General features: G+C 38.8%; 1 protein-coding gene across 7 annotated transcripts in view; it reads left to right on the top strand.

The window, feature by feature from the left end:
* The first annotated feature begins 330 nt into the window (after nt 1-330).
* Nucleotides 331-23,156, top strand: part of SETX (senataxin) — a 37,167-nt gene continuing 14,341 nt past the window's right edge. For 3 of the 7 annotated variants that reach the window (XM_074891611.1, XM_074891607.1, XM_074891612.1), the window contains exons 1-20: nt 331-365; nt 1,031-1,238; nt 2,616-2,796; nt 4,116-4,326; nt 4,513-4,622; nt 6,367-6,586; nt 6,888-7,007; nt 8,034-8,205; nt 9,679-9,769; nt 10,663-15,219; nt 16,077-16,176; nt 16,653-16,829; nt 17,497-17,726; nt 18,265-18,432; nt 18,975-19,131; nt 19,933-20,034; nt 20,510-20,622; nt 21,350-21,421; nt 22,285-22,434; nt 22,946-23,053. In XM_074891611.1, the coding sequence (XP_074747712.1) occupies nt 2,617-2,796; nt 4,116-4,326; nt 4,513-4,622; nt 6,367-6,586; nt 6,888-7,007; nt 8,034-8,205; nt 9,679-9,769; nt 10,663-15,219; nt 16,077-16,176; nt 16,653-16,829; nt 17,497-17,726; nt 18,265-18,432; nt 18,975-19,131; nt 19,933-20,034; nt 20,510-20,622; nt 21,350-21,421; nt 22,285-22,434; nt 22,946-23,053 (7,038 nt within the window). In that variant the 5' untranslated portion in view covers nt 331-365; nt 1,031-1,238; nt 2,616. The other 4 variants (XM_074891609.1, XM_074891608.1, XM_074891610.1 and 1 more) reach the window with 4 other exon arrangements.

Genomic DNA, 23,156 nt, shown 5'->3' with positions numbered 1-23,156 from the left:
CTTGAGCATGGATTTGGGGTGGGACTTTATTATTTTAGTACTTACATAATTCTATCCTTGAGGCAGTGCCCTTAGCTGTGCTCCCTGGGGCTCAGACACCACTTGCGTTGACGTTTCTGCGCAGCCCCCCCCCCCGCCCCGTACCTCAGTTTCCCGTCGCAGTCGCCCCTCGCTCGTCCCTCGTTACTGGCCCTTTAAGGCCCCGAAGGGGCGGGGCTTGGCCGCACGCGGCGGGCGGCCCCGCCCCCGGAGCAGGCTGGAGCCCACTTCCGCCGGCGGACCGGAAGTGCGGGGGGCGCCGCCGCCCCGGGCGGGGGGGAGGGGGCGGGAGGCCTGTGGCGGAGGAACCACGGCGGCGGCGTGAGGTGAGTGGGGAGGGGCGAGAAGGGGCTTCCTCCCTCCCGTGACCGGCGGAGGAGGCCGGGCTCTTCTCGGGTTCCCTTTTGTCTCAGTCCCGCTCTCTCCCTCCGCCTCGGGGGAGGCGCTGCCCCGCCGGGCCGGGTTGGGCCGGGCCTGCTGTGGCGGGAAGGCGGCGGCGCGCTCCCCGGCTCGGGCGGCCTCCTGGGGCGGTGGGACCGGGCAGGGCTGCGGGGCAGGCGGTGCTTCGGACGGGTGCGCCTGGGACCCTCGTGGGGGAGCGGTTGGTAAGTGCCCGGGGAGCTCCGCGGGGCGGGGAAACGAGTAGCTGGGAGCGGCTGCGGCGGCTTGAACGGGGAAACAGAAACACCCTTCGCCCCGTCTCCGCTCGGGTGTTTCTGTGAGCAGGCGTCGATACTCATCAGTGGGCAGCCGTTAAAGCGTTGCAGGTAAAGGGTTCTGTATCCGTGCGCGCTTGTTTAAGCGATTTCCTTACTTAATGTGCGTAGATAACACCTTTTGTTAGAAGAAGGTGCGATATACACTGTATTTGAATGACAGAAGGGATTCAGTTGCAAATCATACCGAAGTCTTTTAATCTAAATACCAAAACAATTTGTAGTCTATAACGTGTGAACTGAACCGATTTCTGGTGATTGCTGTTTTGCTCTAGATCCTCGAAATACAATCAAGGCGCCAGATACCATCAAGACGCGGTTACCAGGGGATGGATTACTGAAGATAGTGCTTTGCTCTGCTGTGCTCGAGGGCATGTACGGCTGAAGGCGTCAGCCCCCTTCCCTGGCAGCAGGGCAGCGCTTTTCTCTTTCCCACCATGTGACCCAGCACACCTGCACAGCAAATAGTTTCCTTTTCTAAAGGTCGATACCACAATTGTTTTTTTTCCCTCAGTACGTATGTATGAAGAAATGTATGGTTTTGCTTTACCTAGATTTCCCCTTTGCATTCGTTGTTATGCTAAATAACAGAAGCAATTTCAGTTTTTCTTTTTACATAGTTACTTCAAGTGTTCATGCTTTCCCAGTATTCAGTTGACTTTTTCAGACTAGCAGGATTTGAGATGACTGTATTGCTGCTTAGTGAAGAAGTTTTGTTTTTAGAGGAAGCAATCTGTGGTGAGAATTTTATGATGCTTCCCAACTATAATAATGAAGACAGGAAAGTTCTGCATAAATATCCTTTGCTTTTAGCAACAGGGATTTGTTGACCTATAAATTTTAGCAAGAGATTAAGCAAAAAACCTAATTAAATTTTGTTCTCATTAGACCTAGATTCTGCAGATACTGTTGTCCGCAAAACAGGGTTCTTCACCTAGTGTGTAAAGAGCCAATTAACACACAGAGTTGAGATATTTGTGTTTGTTACAGTTCTGCACAGAAAAGGGTGCTAGGCATCCAAGTGGCCAACACACCGACTTACAAACACACACCATATTTGTTTGATTCTGAACACACAAACACACACCTCTGTTAGTATTGGTTAGTATTTCATCACAGTATCATCTGTTGGTTAGTTTTATTCCTCACTTTCATTTAAAGTCACAGTACCTATTGATGTACACAAGCTCAAAGGGGCTCTGTGAAGAGGTGGGTAACTTAAGTTATAGAGGTGTGGTTTTTGTATTATAATGAGCTAAGTTCACCTAAAGGACACAAAAATAGCTACTTCCTACAGCATGTTTTCAGATTATCTTTGGTGATAAATCTTAACAATACAATAGAACTAAGCAACCATAGATTTGTTTATAGCAATAGTGATCCTGGTTACAAAAAACCCCTTAGATTCTCAGCTGCAGATTCTATGAGAAACATTTCCTTTTTGTCTTTTGCTAAATTTTTACTCTCTTTTACAACAATACCATTAAAGCAATATAATGAACTTAAGCATTGTAGTTCTGGAAACTCTGTTAAGTGTGGTTGAGGGGGTTTTTTTGTGTGTAAAGTGAATTTTCATGTTTCGTATATAATTTTACTTTGGTGCTTTACTTTTGTTTGCCATTCAGCAGGCATTTTTCTGTAATGTTCATTTAATGCTTTAATCTGTATTTCTTCATTTAATTACATGCACTTACGCGATATAAGAACATCCAAGAACATAAGCATGTAGGCTGCTAATGAGTTACCTAAGTCCTGATACTTGTTGTGTTTGAAAATTAGGTACTATTGTGGCTGAAAGGGAATATTTTGCTGCTTTCAGTCTTTGGACTTCTGTTAATTCCTTCTTCTTTCTATCCAAAGAATGAGCACATGTCGATGGTGCACACTTAGTGGTTCTGACACCACTGAGTTCCTGAAGAGCTATGCTTCTAAACGGTTGTCCCCGGAAGATCTTGAAGGATCCAGTGATGATCTCTGTTACTGCTTGGAGTGTGTGGTTGAATACCACAAAGCAAAGGAAAGATTGCCAAGGTTGCATGAGGTAATTAAGAAATGTGGCTCCTGCCCATTACTGAGTGGGAGGACTGAAGGAGAACTTCAGAAGAGACTTCTGTGGTCCAGCCTCAGTGTAGGGGGGAGTTTTGTGCAGGGATTGTGTTTTATTGGTTTTTGGGAATAGGGTTTTAATTGTCTGCTTTTTTTATATTGAATTGCAAAGAGCTGATTGTAAACCAAGATGAATCTTGTTTTGCATATATTCAAATTGGTGAGAACTAAAACAGTAGTGGGAAGTTGCTGACTAGCCATTATAGCTTGAACTTTTTTCATGCTGTGATGGTTTGATGTCTGAAAGAAAGAACACCTGCCAAACAAACTAACAGCTTTATTTCTTTAATGTATTTTCTTCCTTCCGCTGGCTTCTGTTCAGCTTTGGGTTTGTTCCTCTTCTTGTATGCTTTAATTTCTCATCAGTAGTTTTGTACTATGCTTGAATTTCAGAGATCTGATCTTGCAAGCCTGTGAGACTGTGTAATTAAAAACAATCAAAAAAGTTTTAAAACTTTATTTTAAGCCTTTTGTAACGCTCCCTCACTAGTATCCAATTTTGTATTTTGAAAAGCTGATTTTCCCTTATGTGTATCTGTATGTAAAATGAATGTTTGTAGCTAATTGATCATAATACAGATGTCAAAAATCTAGCTGATTTAGCTAGATTTCTCCAGAGGGCAATCCCACCTGAGCATAGATTGGAAATGAGTGGCTGGGCTGCTGAAAGTTCCTTTCTGTGTCTATTAAATGTTGGAAATAACCTTGGTTTCTAGTTGAGATTTGGAGCACTTTAGATGAGTAAAATGTTAAGTGAGCTGAATGCCCTACAAATATTCAGCAAGTCAGCCAGGCTGTTTGCATTGTTTACATTCACTCCCTTCCACTAATACATTGCAAAACAGGTGAGAAGGCAAGATTTAAAAATTGCTTTTCCCATCTTTGTAAATATGATTGTTTTCTGTATCATGCACTTCTTTATATTGGCCAGTGGAACAAAGTTTTGTGACTAACCTATGGCCTGAAATAATTACTGAAATAGTTTATGAATATTTAACAGAATTATAAAAATGCTTTTGGTTTGAATGCCACTCTTTTAAACATTGCTTTATAAGCTTAACTTTGAAGTGAGAGTTTTGTGATTTGCACAATCTGAATTCCATGTCAAAACTTTGTTTCACACCATGCTTGGAAAGAAACTTTTCAAAATTAAGTTTTGAAAGTCTAGTTAAGGTTTCGGCGTGTGATAATAAATGTCCTTAATCACTTTCTTCCCAAATGCACTTTGATTGGTTCTTTTTCCCCACTAAATAGGTCTTGTGGGAGTTGGAAACCTCCCGTCTTGTTGCCCACATTGAGAAATCCATGCAAAAAGAAGCTGGAGAAGATGACGAGTTGTTTATAGTGGATGAGAATGGAGACACACAACTATCTGGTTACGTGGGCCCGGATTTTGAGAATAACCTGCGAGTGCCCCTTATAGAAATACTGAAATACCCATATCTGCTGCTGCATGAGAAAGTCGGTATGTATCTCATCATATACAGTTGGCAGGGAATGGTGGTGTTTCTACTGAAGGAGGTGAAAATAACAAATAGTAGTTAAACAGAAATAAGTGTGTGTGTATTATACTTATTTTGACACTAAATAGTGTGGTTTTGGTTTTGTGAGCATGTAAATTAGTCCTTACCATAACTCTTTATCCTTTTAGCTGAGCTGTGTGTAGAAGTGCTCTGTAGAATGGAACAAAGTCACTGCTCATTTCAGGTCTTTGAGAAATACGCAGGAATTTATCTCTTTTTGGTACACCCAAATGAATTGGTAAGTTACATTTTCTGTTCCACTAAAACTTAGTTTTAAATAGTATCAGAACAGATTCTTATTTTTAATGACAAGAATATAAAAATAGTAGCATTCAGTATTTCAAGTGTTTGATTTTCTGTATTTTTCTTTAACAGTCTTTATATAAATGAGATTTCCATAGGAATGTAGTTGCTGTTGCTGAAGGAGAGAAGACTCTTTTGTAATAACTTCTTGAATCACTTCACTGTTTGCATTTAGTCAGCAAAAGTTACAGATGTTCAACCAAACTGTAAATTTATGCCCTATACTCCCAAATGGAATTCTTAAGTGGGTCAGGGTTTGTAATTTAGTGTATTAATCCCCTTCTGCCCTGTTCTTTCTCCATCCCTAGAAGCTTTCACGTGTTAGTAATATTCAGAACCTTAAAACTTGAAAAAGTGAAACTAGTGTAGTTACTTGCAAGAGGAGATGCTCAGCAGTGTACTTCCTCTGAAGTGCTCTTTAATTGTCACTGAATTTTGTCATTACAAAGGAGGCAATACCATGTTTTAATGGATTTGTGTATTCTGTGGTGGGACAGCTCAAAACTCTGCAGATCTTTTTATTTGGCCTGAATCCATACGGGATAGTTTCATATTGAACGGTCAGAGATCAAAAGTTCATTTGAAAGTGTAAACAGGAAAGCTCCATTCTTTGTGGTATTTAGAAGTATCAGCTGATCTTAGTATGATTCATGTTGGTGTAGATAGTGGAGACTGCTCTCTTTTTCAATCCAATCTCTTAAAGTAACAAAAAGAGAAATTTTGGAATACTGAAAGTGTCTAGGTTGGAAGGGTTGAGAGGCTTTGCAGTTGTTGTTACCAACAGTTCTGTTTTTTGTTGGTTAAAAGGATTTGAGAGATTACAAAAAAACCCCACCCCTGAGTTTCTCAAAGCAGTACAGATGTGTCAGAGTTCCTGCTTTTCTGCATTGTTTTGAAGAAAATGTATTATCCAGCAAGAAGGCTGCTCCTTCAGGCTACATACACGCATCCTAGAAGTGAAACTGATACCAGTAACAGGGAAGAGTACTGGAAAATAGTGATAATACAGAGATCTTGGGAACACACACCCTGCTACAATTGGGAGGGCCTGTTGAAACAGTGAATCCTGATTTCATGCACTGTATTAATACTGAAGGGGGATGGAGTGCTTTCTTTGCATGAGTTTAGAAATGTCCCTGTGTGGTGTGTTTCTGTAAACTGAATTTGGGTGTGTAACTGTCAAAGGAGCACTGAACTGTAACTCAAGTGGGCTGTTTGTTTATATGGAGAGAGTGTGAGTTCATGCTATTGTTTTCCTGCCTCGTTTGATGTGCTTTGGAGAGTCAGGTTACATTTGCTGTGGCTGGTGGGCAGGTTGTGGCTGTATGGTTTCCAGGACTGGCTTACTTAAACACCAGTGGGGACTACAAAATTTCAAGTTGTCCTAAGTATAAGGCAAGAACAAAACCAAATGCTGCCCCTTTGTCACATGAATCCCAAGCAGTTGTATTTCTATATATTACCCTGAATTTTAACTTCTTTGTTACCAACATCTCATAAGTATAGTAAGCCTGTTTCTAAGGTTATTTTGGAAAAAGGCTAACTCTTACTTGCAATTATGAGACCTTACTGTAGTAAAAATACACTTTTGTCCAATTTTTAGTAGCAGTGATTCCTAATCTTACAGCATTGTGATTTTATTTGTTATTAATGTATAACTTCTTTGTTTCAATCCTTAGATTCGTCGATGGGCCATCCTAACAGCAAGGAATTTAGGGAAGGTTGACAGGGATGATTACTATGACCTACAGGAAGTGCTGACTTGCTTGTTCAAAGTTATTGAGTTGGGGCTTTTTGAGAGGCCAGATATTTACAGCTCTTCAGTGGTTGAAAAGGGTAAACTTGTCCTTCTGCCATCTCATTTATATGATACTGCCAACTACAAGAACTATTGGCTAGGTGAGTATTTATGATCAGAACTGAATTTGTATGTGTAGTCTCTCATCTTCTAAGCACTTCTTTAAAGTCAGAGTTCTTCTATTTCATAGGTGCTGTTTATTTCGGGGCATGTCAAATGGGAAAATAGAACGTTGCACAGCTGCAGCAGTGAGGCAGCATTTAATTAGTTTCAGGTTGCTGCTGATCTCTTTGGTCAAGTGTTACACTGGTAATGGCATTTGGGAAGTGATCCTTGATTTGCTGAAAGTTAGAACAAAGTTTTGCAAATATACAGACAGGTTGCTTTTTTTTTTTTTGATAGGGATTTGTATGTTGCTGACAGTGCTGGAAGAACAAGCTATGGACTCCTTGTTACTGGGCCCAGACAAACAAAATGATTTCATGCAGTCTATACTTCACACCATGGAGAAAGAAGCAGCTGGTAACTAGTTTTGATACTGAGATTAGGACAGTTCATAGCTTATTTTTCATCTTTATCAAACTTCCTTGTTTAATGGAGTAAATTCTTAGTAGTGTAACACTGAGCTGATTTTAACTGAAGCTTGTTTATTTTCTGGAGGATGGACAATATTGCACAATATTTAGGCAATACTGACAAATACTGAAAAATGACATTCAAACAAACTTAAGTGGAGAAGGGATGGCAGTGCTTTGCATAAGGCTGACAGAGATTTTGAGAGGACAGATCTATAATTTCTACTGTATTGTTTTCATTTAATGTACAGGTTGTATGGGAATGTGCATTTCACTGTGGCATGAAGTTTGAATTTTGAGTCCTAAAATAAAGAAATACCTTCTTCTGAATTGCTGCAACTTGCTTAAAATTTGACTCCTCTGCCCGTCTGTTTGAGGGAGTCCCTTTTGCAGCTGGGAATTTAGACTTTAGACTAGTAGCCCTTCTTGTGGCCATTCTTGTAGGCCACATGCCACAGCATAGCCCGGGAATGGCACATGAGCTCAAGACCAGAGCTGCTGCTTAAGTGACTAGATCTTTATAAGCTTAGTGTGTTTATTGAGGATATGATATTATCTTATATGAAGAAGGAAGAACACACTTGAAGGAAAACCAATTGCTTCTAGCTTGAATTTGAAGTGTAAATTGTGATAACAGTGTAAGTTGTACCCACTTCTTAGAACAGCACTGCAAAAATCAGTGTGGAAGAATCAGTTTCAGAGCTGGGAAATGTTAGTAATAGTTATCCAGGTTCCTCTTGATTTAAGACTGCATAAGGAGCAGTGTCTGTACGGGTGAGTGAGGTTGACTTTTCTTCCATCCTTTCTCTTTTTCCAGGTTAAAAAATATAGTTGCAGCTTAGTAGAATACCTTTCTTTACACTAGTATTTAAGAAAAATCAATGAAAACCAACTACTTTCAACTTGAGCTTAGTCTAAGAATGTACAGGACTCTTGCATTTCAACTCTCCCCAATATTACTGTTATGTTTCAGATGATTCTGCTGACCCCTTCTGGCCTGCGCTGCATTGTTTCATGGTTATTTTGGATCAGCTCGGATCTAAAGTATGGGGTCAGCTTATTGATCCTGTCCAAGCCTTTCAAACCATTATCAACAGTGTGAGCTACAACAATGAAATAAGAAATATACGCAGTAGCTTTAAGAGGTCAGTTTTATTAAGAGACTAGAACAGTTTTATGATTTTAATACAAGGTAGTGTAGTACCTTGGTCTTGGTTTTCTTGTCAGTGTTGCCTTAATTTGTGTTGAGGGAGGGAAATGGCAAGGAAAAAAAATCAGATGTTGCCAACTTGAAGCAATGAAAAGATGAACTAGGTCTGTTAAAATTGTGAAGTTCTTCCAAAAAATATATGGTTACTTCTTTTTGACTACTGTGAAGTCTGTTACGCTTTTCAAGATTTTTTTTTTTTTCCTTAATCAGGAAGGCTGATAACTGTTTAGTGCTTATTTAGTGCTATAACCAACTTGCACTTAAGATTAACGAAGATTGCCATGTTTGAGACTCTTGGTAAAATTATGGCAATTTCTGAATTTTCAGTGGTTGACGTTGTTTTAGATTTTATTGCAGTTCCAGGTGACAACTGATTTGAGTTTACTTTCAGCTCGTGTTAAGCCTTAAATATTTCTCAAGATTAGATTTAGTTAACACTGCTGTATGGTCTTAAAAGTTTTATGCCTTTTCTGAATGTATGCCTGTCAGGGAAGGTAATAAAGTGCATGGAACTATTCTCTAATAGCTTGGATAACATAGTGAACTGCTGGAAAGGAAATGCTTTAAAACGTGTAGCAGGCATCAGATACTCCTTTGGAGGGTTTTGTCTTCATATACTTACATCCTAAGATAAAATTGATTTTTTGGAATCACTTCTGAGTGACAATATTGTTAGTATTGAACAGGAAGTTAATTAAGTAAAGTGTTTATTCTGTGCAGAAGTCAGTACACTGCTGGGAAGGCTAGAAATAGCTTTGATGGAAAAGAATCTTGCTACGTAAGGTCCCAAGACTTTAGGAACACTTCTGACTTTGAAAAACTGAAGTTGTGCCTTATTTTAAAAGGTTGGTGGAAAATAGTACCTGGACAGCCATACCAGTTGTTTACTGTTTTCCTGTGATATATTATGAATCAACTTTGGTAATGACTTAAATATTCAGTATTTTTATACACACAGAGTCTATAATGTTATAGATATACAGATATGTATCTATGGAATGTTACAGGTAGCTGAGGAAGGGATAGTAAAGGAAACTTTCTTCAGTTAAACAAGATATTTGAGTGTTATGTTCAAATAGTTGCATACAAAGTTTCTGAGTACGTGGTCATGACTGAACCGCATCTATGCGCAGAAAATTCAAAGCAAATGCAATTCTTCTGGGTGTTTGTTCTAGGTAGTCAACTCCATGGCTTACTAGAAAGCTCAGTCACTTCCCCTGCCTCTTAACGACCAGGATAGAACTGAAACAATTTTAGATATGATATCTTTTCATCAGTATGTTTTATCACTGACAAATTCTAAGTCACGTGGTCAGTATCTGAAAAGTAAAATCTTTCTTGGCCAGTTGGCTTTCTTATAGTTTAAGTCAGTTGTGTGGAGTCTGTAATGGTTTGTATTTCTTTTTAGGACAAAATCTGAACCGGAGTCAGACTATGATGATGACATGGTTACTTGCAGTCAGATGGTGTATAATTATAACACAGAAAAGCCTCAAAAGGTATTAAATACTTGATTTCGCTGTTCTTTGAACTCTGATCACTGAATGACACTGTCAGTTTAAACCATCTATAAAATACAGAGGGGAAGATACACTGTTTCTCCTAGCTATGTTGTAAAGAAAAGATGTATGTCACTATTGTGTGCCTTTAAACAGCCAGTCTGGTCACTTGTTCAGCTGGTACTTTCAGGCTGTAAGAGGAAAGAAGAATGTGTTTGTGAATTAGACAGAGATGGTATTAAAGCACAAGAATTTCTATCAAGATTGAAACAAACATTGGTACCTCAATGAAAACTCTGAATTAAGTTTTAAAAGCTGCTGATTGTTTTTTTTTTTCTTTTTACTTTTTGTTTCTCGATATTTTAAACTAATACATTGAATATGGAGTAATGACGTATGCTTTGATATACTTTCAAATGTTAGATTGTGCTCCAAAATGGCACCATTTTTTTTCTTGTTACAAAGCAGAGTAAACATTTTTGAGTATGTTCTTCTCTTGCTGATGGTGTGTTGTATTTATGAAATGTCTTTTAAAGGCTTTAAATGTATATTTGATTATCTAATGTTAAATTATATCAGCATAACATCGTCTTTGGAGGGTTTCACAATGGTTTTTAAAGGAAATACTACTTTACACTTATTTCGTAGGTTATGTTTTAGGAAGTGAGTTCCTTATACATGTGTTATGCGTTGATCTTTATTTTTTGCATTTTTAAAAATTTCGATTTTTGACTTCAGGATGTTACTCTACTTTTGACTGACTTTAAAGATGTTACCATTTAACGAACATATATTTGAAAGAAAGTAACCTTTATAGCTAGAAGACAAACCTGGCAGATAAAACTGTGCAGATGCGCATAATGAGGATAATGTGTGGTGAATTTATTTTTCAGGATGCTGGCTGGAAGACAGCCATTTGTCCAGACTACTGCCCCAACATGTACGAAGACATGCAGACACTGGCTAATGTGCTTCAGTCTGATATTGGCAGAGAGATGCGTGTCCATCACAGCATGTTTCTGTGGTTCATCCCTTTTGTTCAGTCACTTATGGATCTCAAGGACTTGGGTGTAGCATATATAGTAGAGGTCATTCACTACCTCTGCTCGGAAATCAGAGGTATTCTCAATGAGAGAATGCAGCAGTGTGACAAAATCTCTGAATTTTTTCTCCTGATCTTGGTGTCGATTATTGAACTACACAGAAATAAAAAGTGCCTGCACTTGCTATGGATTAGCTCCCAAGAATGGGTGGAAGCAGTGGTGAGATGCGCTAAGCTTCCAGCTATAGCATTTACACGGTGCACTGAAAAAGCATCTGGACACTATGCAAGAGGTTCATCAGCAGTATCTTTACAAGCCTCTAACTCTGTGCAGCATGCCTGCGTGCAGTTGATACGCAGCCTTCTTAAAGAAGGCTATCAAATTGGGCAGCATGCTCTTTGCAAGCAATACCTAGACAAACTTAATCTTCTTCTGCGAGGAAATCTATCTTCAGGTTGGCAGCTGAACATCCAGGAAACCCAGGAATTACAGATGTGTTTAAAGCAAGTTATAAGAAGTATAAAGGACAGAGTATTTAATACCTCCATGTCTGTAGGAAACAATGCAAACTCTACAACTTTGCCTACCATTTCTATAAAGCAAGAGAGGAGTGTATATAGTGATGGATTTGAGATGAGTGTACACAGCAGAGATGACCTTTGTTCACCATTTGCTGCTGTATCGAAGGAAGGCAGAGGTGGAGATTATCAAGAGAACCCTTTCCCTAGAAGAGAGACTGCCTGGGAAGAGGAATGTAGAGATGCATCTAAAAGTTCAAGATCTTGGACATCCACAGATACGAATATTAAAAAGGAATGTAATGACTTCACAGCTTGGGAATATGTCTCCCTGCAGGACTCTTTGGCACCTAAAGTATGTGGGAAAGTTCAGGAAAATAGAAACAGTGACCTTGTGGCAGGGCAATGTGATACAGATAATCAGTGCTTTAATCCAAGTGCCCAGCATTCAGATTTCAGAAGAGGAGGAGAGTTGGAAAACAAATGTGAAGCAGGATCCATAGCACCAATGCATCTGGCTGCTCAAACTCATACTGGTTCTCCAGAACGTGTTTATAGCTCAGATGTAAAAGAAAGCAATACGTCTCCCAGTTCCTCTTCAAAGTTGAAAGTAGATGTGGATAAGCTTGCGAATTTGAAAGACAAAGTACAGAAAATCAAATGGCCCTCAGAATTATTGAAGCCAGCAAAGCCATGTGGCTTAAAAAAATCCAGTTCAGCAACAAGTGCTTCAAAAGCAGAGGTAGAGCAATCTAAGTTTTGCACTGGCTATCTTTGTACAAGCAAAGATTGTCATAAACATCAGGGAGTGAATACTGCGTGTGGAAATGAAGTCTCTGTTGATATTCCATCTTCAAGGAGTTATGAAAGTACACGGGAGAAAAGCGTCAGCAGCGCTTTTCAATCCAGACTGGTCCTCACTAAACAGGTATCAAAAGGAACACCACTAGATTGCTCTAGCTCCTCTAAAAATGTACCTGGTGTGCAGGAAAATGAAGATGGCAGTATTTTGCTTCCAGGAATTAGTGACACCTCACTGAAAAAAGTAGCCACTGAAGAAAAATCAAGTTCAGTGTTGAAGTCTGTGTTTAAGAAAGACACTGACATGCAAACTTCAGACCAGGGACAGCCTAATCTAAATGACTTGGTTAATTATGACTGTAAAGGTCAAATTTCAAAGACATTTTGTATGGATAAAACTTCAGGAAATGGTCATGTTCCATCTAGCTCTGAAAACAAGAGGGATGTATCCAACTCTGCTTCTCAGATCAGGCCACTGTCAGTGAAGTGTGAATCAAGTGACAGGTTGTTTGAATTTTCAAAATATTTCAAGAGAGAAGACAATTCAGTGGGGAAGGAGGAGGAGGATTTTGCGAAGATGGTTTCTGAAGATAATACTTTAACAGATTCCCAGGTTGATAGAGAACTCAGTAAATTATCTTTAGCTGCATATGCCAAAAGTGTCGATTTTCATTTTGATTCAAGCCAGGAAACCTCAGCGCATCATATTTGTGGTATTAAAAGGAAAGTGAAAGGTGCAGTAAGGTCTTCCAATGATGACCAAAGTACCAAGTCTCCCTGTGATGCGGATTGCCTTGACAATCAAGTCATTATAATTTCAGACTCTTCCGATGAAGAAGAAGGTGTGGCTGATGAGGAGGAGACAAAAAAAAGGAATGAAAGTGTGTGTTCTGAAAAGCAGCCTTCAACTTCCAGCTGCATTTCTGATAGCGGTAACAAAACAGAACCAAAGACTCCAAAATTTGTCATGTTACTGGAAGACTGTGAGTCTCAGTGCTTTGAATTTGAAGCAGAAGCTGAGGTCTTTTCGGTTTGGCAAGATACTCAAGCGTATAGTATGGAAGCAACTCAGGAGTATAAACAAGACTGTGTTTCGACATCGGTTGATAGTAGTAATTCAGATGTCTTACTGAACGATCACACAAATGAATGGGGTTATGATATGGATTACATGAGTGATGATACCGTGGAAGAAGCAGCGAACTTGATAGAAGAGCCGGTAGAAAACATTTCTCATCAGAAAGAAGCTGATAATACAAAAGAACTAACTAATTCAACATTGGAAGAATCTATTAGTAAGGGAAATCCAAAAGGTCAACTGGAGGATTTTGCAGACAAAGGTACTGTTGCTAAAGACTTCACCCTGGGCTCAAAAGTGACTGAACCCAGAGCATCTACATCTAACATCTCATTAGCTTCAAAATTGGCCCTTAAGAGGAATAGCATGAGCCCACGGAAGAAAATAGCAAAATCTGAGGTAGCAAGAAATATTCAAAGAAGTCCTAAAAAACCTCCTGTTCTTAAAACAGCACAAAATAAAAAACTACTTCAAACTACATCAAAAAATTCACAACCTGGTAGGTTAATGCCTGCTGTGGTTCCTCCAAGGAAAGTTCGACAGTGTCCTGCACCAGCATCAACTGTAGAAAAACTTGGTCTGAAGAAGGCACCCCGCAAAGCATTTGAATTATCCCAGCGCTCTTTAGACAGTCTAGCTCAGTTGCGCAGCTATGGTAAAGCTGCAGGGAGAGTTGGAGTTGCACAGAAACAGAAGACTAAACTAATTGCTCCTCAGAGTTTGTCCGTAAAGCACAATAAAAAATTGCTAGCCTGCCAAGACCGTCAGTTTTTAAGGCAGATAAGGCCCCAAAAGAGTGTCAGAGTGAAAAGTCCTGCAGGAAGTTCTGAGAGTAGAAGTAAAAAAGTTAGCAGAGTGGATACAAAATCTACGAAACAAAAGCCTAAAAGTTTTGAACTGGCATCTGTTGAAAGATCTGTCAAAAACCAAAGAGAGAAGAAAAGGGAGGAGACGGTTTGTCCCTCTGCCGGTGAGAGAAAATTTGAAAGCCTCTCTGTGAAGGAGACGTATGTCTCTAAAATGCCTCGTTCTTCGGACTCGAACAGAAAATCAGAGGATAGCAGTATGATGGTTCCTCCTGTATCTAGGCATTCAAGTCTCTCTTCAGCTGCACTTGTTGGAGATAAAGATGAACCTTCAGGAGAAGGTTGCATTGTGCAGCCTGAGAGTGAGAAGACAACTTCAGAAGAAAATGGATGTAAACCTAATGAAAACAGTGAAGATGATGATGGTTTATTTTTAACTCAGTTAGATCCTATAGATATGGAATTATGTTCTCAGGAGGAAAGTGTTCAAGATACTGTAGCTAGTAAAAAAACAGAGGAAATGGGTACTGCTGAAAGCCTTCAGCAGGATGAATCCTCGACTGTTGTGAAATCTAAGTACAAAGACTGTGTGGAAAAAGCAGGAGAGGACTGTAGTAAGCATCCAGCCACCAGCTCAGAAGCAGATCACTTGTTCGCCAAACCTTCTCTCCTGCCACCTTCTAAAACAAGAAAGCCTTCCACTACCAAAACTTTCAGCTCACCAAGTTCTTCACGGAATGCAGCCTTCAGCAAGGATCTTGAAGATGTTAAAAAGCTACCGTCAGCTTCAAAAAGCAAAGTGAAGGCAGCAAAACCAGTGGTGGCCAGGCCACCAACTGCGAAGGCTTTACCAGTAGGAAATCAAACATGCAGGTCTCCAAGTTCCAGTAATGTACTTCAACCCCGTATTTCTAATAACGTTCTGCAGTCACAAAATAGACAGAATGACAATGCTTCAAATATTGCCCGAAGGCCTGCCCCAGAACCATATTCTTCCTTTCTTGGTGTTCAGCAGCGTGATGAGAGTATTTTTATTAATGGAGTTCTACAGTGGACGTACGAAATGTTTGCACACTCCAGCCAGTGTGGACCTCCAGTTAATCTCCTGCATTCTGTAGTAGCCTCTGTTCCTGTCCGATTTCAGGGATACGATGAGTATTTTAATACATTTTTCCCCTTGATGATGCTAAATGCCTTTGAAACGGTAAGTAGGTATCTGCCTCTTGGTTTGTTTTCATCAACCCTTACAAATTTTACCAAGAGATTAAATAACTGTTTTATGTCCTATATTTACCTTCTGAAAGTGTTCAGGTACAGATCTGAATAGAGGAATGATTTGGGGGAAATATTGACAGTTACGTTTAACGCTGGGGACTGTCAGTGTTACCTCAGTGAAGTTTTTTGAGTGTGCACCCACAGTAGCATGCAAAATGAGGGGAAAAAGGAGGTGGTTCCTCTTTCTTTATAGCATATAAAGCTTAAGATCTTTAAGAACCTGAGGTCTTTCAGTGACAGCGTCTGTAAAAAGAGGATAAGAATGTAGTGTTTTGGTTTATGTTGAGAACTTACATGAGAGGGTAGGTTAATCTGAGAAGTACTTTTTTTCCAAACAGCTTAACTTTAATAGTTTATAGTTTAATGGTGGGAGAACGCAGTGCTCCTTCAATTAAAGTCTGTATGCTTTCAAGTTCAGTCATTGCATCACTTCTCCTGTAGAAATAAAGTAGAAAATTAAGTCAATACCAGCATAATACTGGTATTTTCAGGTGAAAATGCAATTGGGGGAATTTGTTTTGAAGAGCTTTGTAAGAAAGTACATTAAATGGGGGGTGTGGGGGGGAAGCGCTTTCATTTGCCCTGTGTGTTTGTATTACATTAATATATTTGTGCCTATATTAAAAAAAAAAAAAGATAAGGCTCTTTGATGTCTTGTACTTGACAGTCTGTTAGCTTTCTTTTATTTCTGCTCAGTACTTTTGCCCTCTTGACCCATGATAAGATATTCTGATACACTAAACCCTTCAGAGTATTTTTATTTAACTTTTACTTTCCAACATGTAGCTGGCACAAGAGTGGATAGAAAACCAGAGAGCAAAAGAGAAGAGTTACTACTTCTACTTACAGAACTTCTGGGCTGACTTGAATACGGCAAATTTTACAGGTAAGAGGGTTTTTTTTTTTTATATAAAGTAGACAATGCCTTATAATGAACCAGCACTTACAAGTAGATTTTTTTTTTATTTGGTTTACATACAGAAAGGATCTTGAATTTGCTATTTTACAGAACGCACGTAACAGATAACATTTTTTGCAGGGAATTTGTGCATTGTGTTCAGTACAAAAAGTTATTTGATTGCTGTTGAAATACTTTCCATCTCATTTGAGATTTTGTTTCAGCTTTTGGTAAATAGTCCTTGACTTGCTCTATTTTTATACAGTGCTATGTTCAGGCTTTAGAGTGCAGGATGGAGTTAAAACTCTTCATAGCGTTTTGTTATAGCTTTAATAACTTTAAAAGTTAAGAGATGGGTATTACTGAAGTATATGCAATATGTTAATTGTAGTACTTCTGTAGTCAGAAAGTAATTGTAACCCTTTTCCTTTTAATGGTCTAATTTAAAAATGTGTTTTGGGTAGCTCATTTTCAAGAAAGTGATTTGGCAAAGCAGCTTCATCCAAAGGAGGATGACTTAATTTTTTTTGTGGTACAAAAGAAAAAAGACACCTTTAAGGAAGAAAGTGAGATGGAGAGCCATACAGTGAATCACGTTGGTCTTGTGAGACGATTTTCTCGTGCGTCTGGCTGTTCAACTAGTAAGTAAATGGGCTTGGGATAAAAGTGGGATTCTTCTGGGTACTGTAAAAAGCTTCTTCATAGCTGGCTGTTGATAGTTGTAATATACCACTTACCTCAGAGGACATGGAATTGTTTTTCCACTGCAGCCTGTCTGTTCCATGTTAAAAGCTTCATTAAAAGCCAGGAACTGAAGCTGCAGGCCTGTTTTCCATGCATTTTTCTAGGGGCTTCCTTCAATACAGATGTTAATACTTTGTGTAAGAACAGAAACTAATGATGAGTAAGTGCTCTGCATACAACTTCAGGAGTGTGTTGCTGTGAGATATGAAGTGCCATGAACTTCAGTGGGCTCACTGACTAAAATTTCCACTCTTCTAGAACTGGAGTTGTGAATTACCAGGATTACCAAATATCAAGATTAATGCTGCCTGATTATAACAGTGATCTGAGTTGTTTTACAGAGCACTGTTTTTTTTCTTTTGGGTTGGTTTTTTTGGGGGGATGGAAGGGTGGTGGTTGTGTTTTTTGCAAGAATTAGTTATTGACTCCCTAATAAAAAGCAGCACCTGGTTCTGATGAATTCTTTGAGAGACCTATTTGAATGTCTTTCAGTTAATAATTTAGATATTCTTTGAATTAACAACTTGTGTTTTGTTTTTTTTATTCCCTCGCCCCTCCTTATAGGAGAAAAGGAGCAGCATACCGTCTGTCATCTTTCTGTGCAAACTCAAGGCAATTTGTCATTCTTCATAAATAAAAAAGTGAAGTGTGTGGTGGTTGGCTCCCTGGTTACCACACGCCGAACATTCAAAGGTCTAATACTACTGCCCAGGAGTCTCCTGGCTAAACCCATCATGGATCCAAATTACGGTGACTTCTGTCCCAGAGGTTTGCCTGTAGCTTCAGAAAGTGCTGTAAGTCCTGCATCTAGAAGTGATAGTTAGGGATGGCAAAGGGGACATTTGGATCTCCTGAGTTTTGTGAAACTGGCTTTGTGTGTTGTTTTTGGAGGTGACCGAGTGCAAACAGACAAGTTTCGAAAGCACCGAGGTCCTGTGCTTTTCAGAGTTGGTTGATTGGGTGGATAGAGACGAGTCTGAAGTTGCTCAGGTGTTTCTGCTCTATTGACATAGATATTAGTAGTGCACTTTAAGCAGCTTTCAGGTTTCTCTTCCTTACTGGGGAGGTGTCTGTTCAGGAAATAAGGTGTATGATGGAAAAGGTAACGCAAAATAAAGGTGTGTAGAGTAAACGAAACCTTCATTATGGCTTTTGAGTCAGGATTAAGGTGTGCATCTAGAGCAAACATAGAATCAAAAGTTTCCATGCCCTTCCAAGTTTGAGTCCTAGCTTAGAGGGGTGGGGGACATTCTGAAAATACATAAAATGAACACGAAAGGTTTGATCAACATTAGGTAATTCATTATTTTGTTTCCCTGTCTGTTTCTTCAGGCATCAGATATGAATGAATACAATGAAGATCAAAAGAGAGCCATTGAGACAGCTTATGCTATGGTAAAGGAACATCCACAGCTTCCCAAGATCTGCCTCATCCACGGACCACCTGGAACAGGGAAATCAAAAACTATTGTTGGACTTCTGTCTCGTGTTTTGAGAGAAGTGAGTGAACGTGATGTGATCGCTACGTGCTGGTGTTTGGTTTGCCAATGGGAGTCAATAATACCTTAAACTAAGTGGAGTGTAGTATGGGTACTTACTGGGAGTATAATTCATTAAGATGACTTAATTAAATCTGTACTGTATAGGGTGTAAAGGTGGAAATAATACCTTTTGGGCATCTTGGAAAACACTTATTTTATAGAACTTAAAAAGTAAAATCAAGAAAAAATGTGCTATTGGTAGTATAAACACTTGTTACATAAAAAAACCCTTAATATTTTGATGTGTTAAAGAATCTTATTTGGCCTGTCCCATTTAATGGTTTTCATGTTATCATCCAGTAGATTCAAGTATATAATGTTGAAGGGTATTTATGCAAATAGTACGAATACATTTGACTTGTTGTTACTCAGCGTAGGACGTATCTTAAGAGATATTCAAGTATAATAGTCCTCATACTCTGCATGTTGATTGATGAGCATACAGTCTGGCTTTTAAATGACAACAATCTAAATCTTGGTTTATTGTTAATTAATCTATAGAACACTAGGAACGAGAAGACAACTCAAAGAGTGAGTTCCAAGATCAAGCCAAACCGGTTTCTAGTTTGTGCACCATCAAATGCTGCTGTTGATGAACTCATGAAAAAGATCATCATTGCATTTAAGGAAAAATGCCAAAACAAGCAGGAGCCTTTGGGTATGGTTTATTTTAAAATTCTGTTTATATGTTAAATAGACAAAACCTGAAGGAGAAACTGGAACAGTTGATTACATACAATACTTATATGCTACTCTAAGCAGCTTTTTTCTCTTGTGGAACATGACTGGTACATCCTCGTATTGTTATTAATTTTAATGTGCTTTTCTAAAAGGTGTATTATGTTTTTTTAAATTGCACTTTGTCTCTATATAGACATTGACCATTTTCTCATAGTTTAGTTTCAGTTCACCAGTTTTTAAGTACTTCTTAAAGATTGGAACACAGACTATTACCTTGATTTTGAGTAAAATTGGACTTTGCTGATCATGCTAAACAGACTCTTTTTTTTCCTCCTAGTTTGTGACTAATACAAAGTAGGTAAATTCTGAACAAGGCCTCTAGTCTGTGGTGGGGGAAGAAAAAATCTACATTCTGACCAAATGTTAATTTGGTATTGACTTACCAGCTTCATTACTGGTGGTACTCAGTAATTTTCTAACTTAGGAATTCTGAATGTTTTAGATAAAGAAGCCTAAGAATAAGAGGTTATTCCAAATAACATTCTTAACTGCTGGCCACCACTAAAACAGGCAACATCTTTTTTTTTTGAGTTTGGAATTACTGAATTTTTTGTAGCTGCTTTTAGATAAGTACAACTAAATTGTTGCAAACCCAGAAAAGCAGAAAAGGAAAAGCTTTGTTTGATATCCATGATGTTTAAATTTTTTTCCCCTCTCATACCACAGTGCAGAGATGATTGGAGCAATCTAAATATATTTTGATTTTTTTTTTAAACAGGAAATTGTGGTGATATCAAATTAGTGCGACTTGGTGCTGAAAAAGCAATCAACAGTGAAGTCCGGGGATTTAGCCTGGATAAGCAAGTTGAACACAGAATGAGTAAGTAACATGCAAATCAGACTTTTCTTCAGTCTTCTTTAAGAGCTTGATGATGTTTTACACTTGGGACTATGTGTCCCTTAAGAAGGAAGATCTGGTAAAAGATTTTTCTGCAACAGTGCTTCATAAAGTATTGTTTGTCTTAGTGGGAAAGTGTCAGCTTACATATGGCCTACAATCTAAGCAAAAATGAAGAAATAAGATGACTTCTTGTTTGTTTTTTTTAAAGAAATTATAATAAATGCATGTTAAAGCCATCATTTTTAAGCAATGCGGCTGTGCAGTGTTTGAGAGCTACAGTTGGAACCAAGTCTCATTATCTTGTTTTTGGAAGATAAGACCTCAATAGAAAAAGGGAAAATGCAACAGAAAATCAGTTTGTCCCTTTGTTTTTAAGATGCACGACTGAGAGCAAGTACTATTATAACGTATCTTTTTCTATTCCTCCTGTATGTTTTCCTGTGTCTTATTACAGAACGAAAGCCAACTGACTGTGACCAGGATATTCAGAAGAAAAAGGCAGCTCTGGATCAAAAACTGGACATGCTGTCTCGTCAGCGTGCCATGCACAGATGTGAGAGGAGGGAGGTAGTAAGATAATAGTATTTTTAATCCTGTTTTTGTGTTTTTTTAATCCTGTTTGTGTTCATAACTGAATGCATGAAGAACTCTACTGTATTTTAATGCCATCTCTGAGAAGTAGCTGTCTCTTCACCTGCTTTTTCAACTAATGGAGATGCTGGTTAGCACTGTGAAAGGGAATGATGACCTTTACATCAAGATTTTTTTTTTTATTTATTCTAGCATTTTCAACTGGTTGATCATGCCACTTCTTGCTCTAGTGTTCAGTAGACTTTGTTTGGTTCTGTCACCAGTTAGTTTCTAGGGTAACTGTATTTATAAATCGTAATGATTTAATTTGATTGTATACTTCAAAGCTCTGGTTTTGTTTAATTAGAAATAATAAGATACCTTGTGATCTGAGATTTTTGGATATGTGTTGCACTTGAAGTTTTCCAGGTTTTTGTCTAAAAATTTGACATTTGTGCTCAGATTACAGATTTCTGATGGTAAACCGTTTTCCCAGTTGCACAGAAATGTAACACAAAGTATTGTGTGTTGCAGTGTCTAAATATGTTGACAACTTTCTAAGAAACTGATCAGCTTCGTCAGACACATTTGGTATTAAAAGACAGTCTGAACAAGTCTAAATGTTTAGGAAGTGAATTAAGGTGTGGGAGGAAAAAGGTGTATGGGAAATGTGTGGTGTTAATTATTCCTGATATGTGGTTTCTCTGTTTTTTCCCCCATCTAGAGTCAAATGTTAGATGATGAAATTGGCAGACTTTCAAAGGAGAGACAACAGCTTGCTTCTCAACTAAAGGAGGTAGGAATTTATCTTTAAGGCAGCTCTTTAATAAACCTCAGCTAAAGTGTTTATATACTTGGTATCCTTTAATTGTAGTGAAGATTTGGCTTTGTGGCTGGGAGTATTTATAAAGTAGTAGGTAAATAGATAAAGGTCATAAGCTGAGTAAGTTATGGACAGCTTGGTGTGAAATCCAGGTGTACTCTGGCTTCATATTGCAAAAAAACCCCAAATGGATAGGAATACTCACTCTTACAGTTAAGGGTGAATTTTAAACGAAATGTGGGCTATTTGGCAAACGAGGTAATGGAAACGTGCATGTCGTTGTGTTCTAGGATGTATCTTCATCACTACTTTGATGCCCCTTACAGTCCAACTGGAACTGAGATACTTTTAAATGTTTTGAAGTAAAGCGACAGGTGGAAGAATATTTTTGTGTGTGGAGATACAGAACTGAAAGTAGAAATAGGCACCGATAGCAAAGCCAGTAATTAAGACTGAGTAGCATGAACCATGATATGAATGAAGGTTCATCTTTAATGAATATATGCTGACCCTTAGTGGTCACGGAGGCTTGGAGTTACAAATGTGATGGCAGACTAAACTTTGCTCACAGTTAGTGTGTCTAGTTGCATAGTGGTAGAGATAAAGGAGTGCTGCTTTCCAATTTGCCACCTCAGTGGCATTGATCTGTAAGTGAAAGTAACACTTCAGTTAAGTCGTGACTTTCATTTGTAGTAATGGAGATAGTTTTATTGGGATGATGCATTATGCATGATCTGTTCGCCAGTTAGATTTGTCCAGGCAGTAGGAAATTGCTCTAAGGTAGTTCAAGAAAGCTAAAAGAGAAGAGGAGACATGGTGTCCTGTTGCACTTGAAGGTTCGGGGGCACTCTCAGAAAGTACAGGCAGATATCATCTTGGAGTCCGACATCATCTGCTGCACTCTGAGCACAAGTGGAGGAAGTCTGCTGGAATGTGCTTTTTGGCGGCAAAGACTTGGTCCTTTCAGCTGTGTCATTGTGGATGAGGTCAGTAAAGCTATTTAGAACTACAGCATGTTCCACCTCTAAGGTCTGCCCTAGGCTGCTTGTGGTTGCTTGGCTGCTGGTGTAATATATTGCAGGTTCACCGCCCTATCCTCACCTTTTAACCAGCCTGTCCTGCTATGTAGAGCCATGAGAAGAAGGAATAACACTTAATTCCTGCTTTTTCTGGCTTGTTTGGTGCTTTAATGGCAGACAGCATTTACTTAAAAATCATGGCTTAAGTGTGGTTCTTGCTGTAGAGATTTCCAGATGGTTGGGTTATATTTGTATGTGTTTGGAGAGCTCTGCATATTTAATGATAAAAGAAAAATCTGTTTGGAGTTTTTTTATTAGGGAAAAGTCCTTCTTTTTCTCTCTTTTTAATTTTTTTCTCTTTTTGGAAGACTTTAAAAGCATTTGAGTAATTCTGGCTCTGTTACAGGAAATTTAACATATTTCCCTCCACTCCTTTGCTTACAACTTCTATTTTTTGTCCTGTTTGCATATACAAAAGGCAGGGCAGTCCTGTGAGGTTGAAACGCTGATTCCACTGTTGCATCACTGTTCTAAACTTGTCCTTGTTGGAGATCCCAGACAGCTCCCTCCTACTGTAAAATCAGTAGTAAGTGTTCAAACTGTATTTTTTTTTTTGGTGCTGTATAGTGGATATAGTATAAGAACAGTATTTATAGAAAATATGTAAAAGGAAAAAAAGGCACTTCCAT

This window comes from Strix uralensis, chromosome 21, assembly GCF_047716275.1.
Source record: "Strix uralensis isolate ZFMK-TIS-50842 chromosome 21, bStrUra1, whole genome shotgun sequence".
In the NCBI taxonomy this organism is placed as follows: Eukaryota; Metazoa; Chordata; class Aves; order Strigiformes; family Strigidae; genus Strix; species Strix uralensis.
Note: the sequence above shows the minus strand (reverse complement) of the source record. Positions and strands in the feature narration are given on the sequence as shown.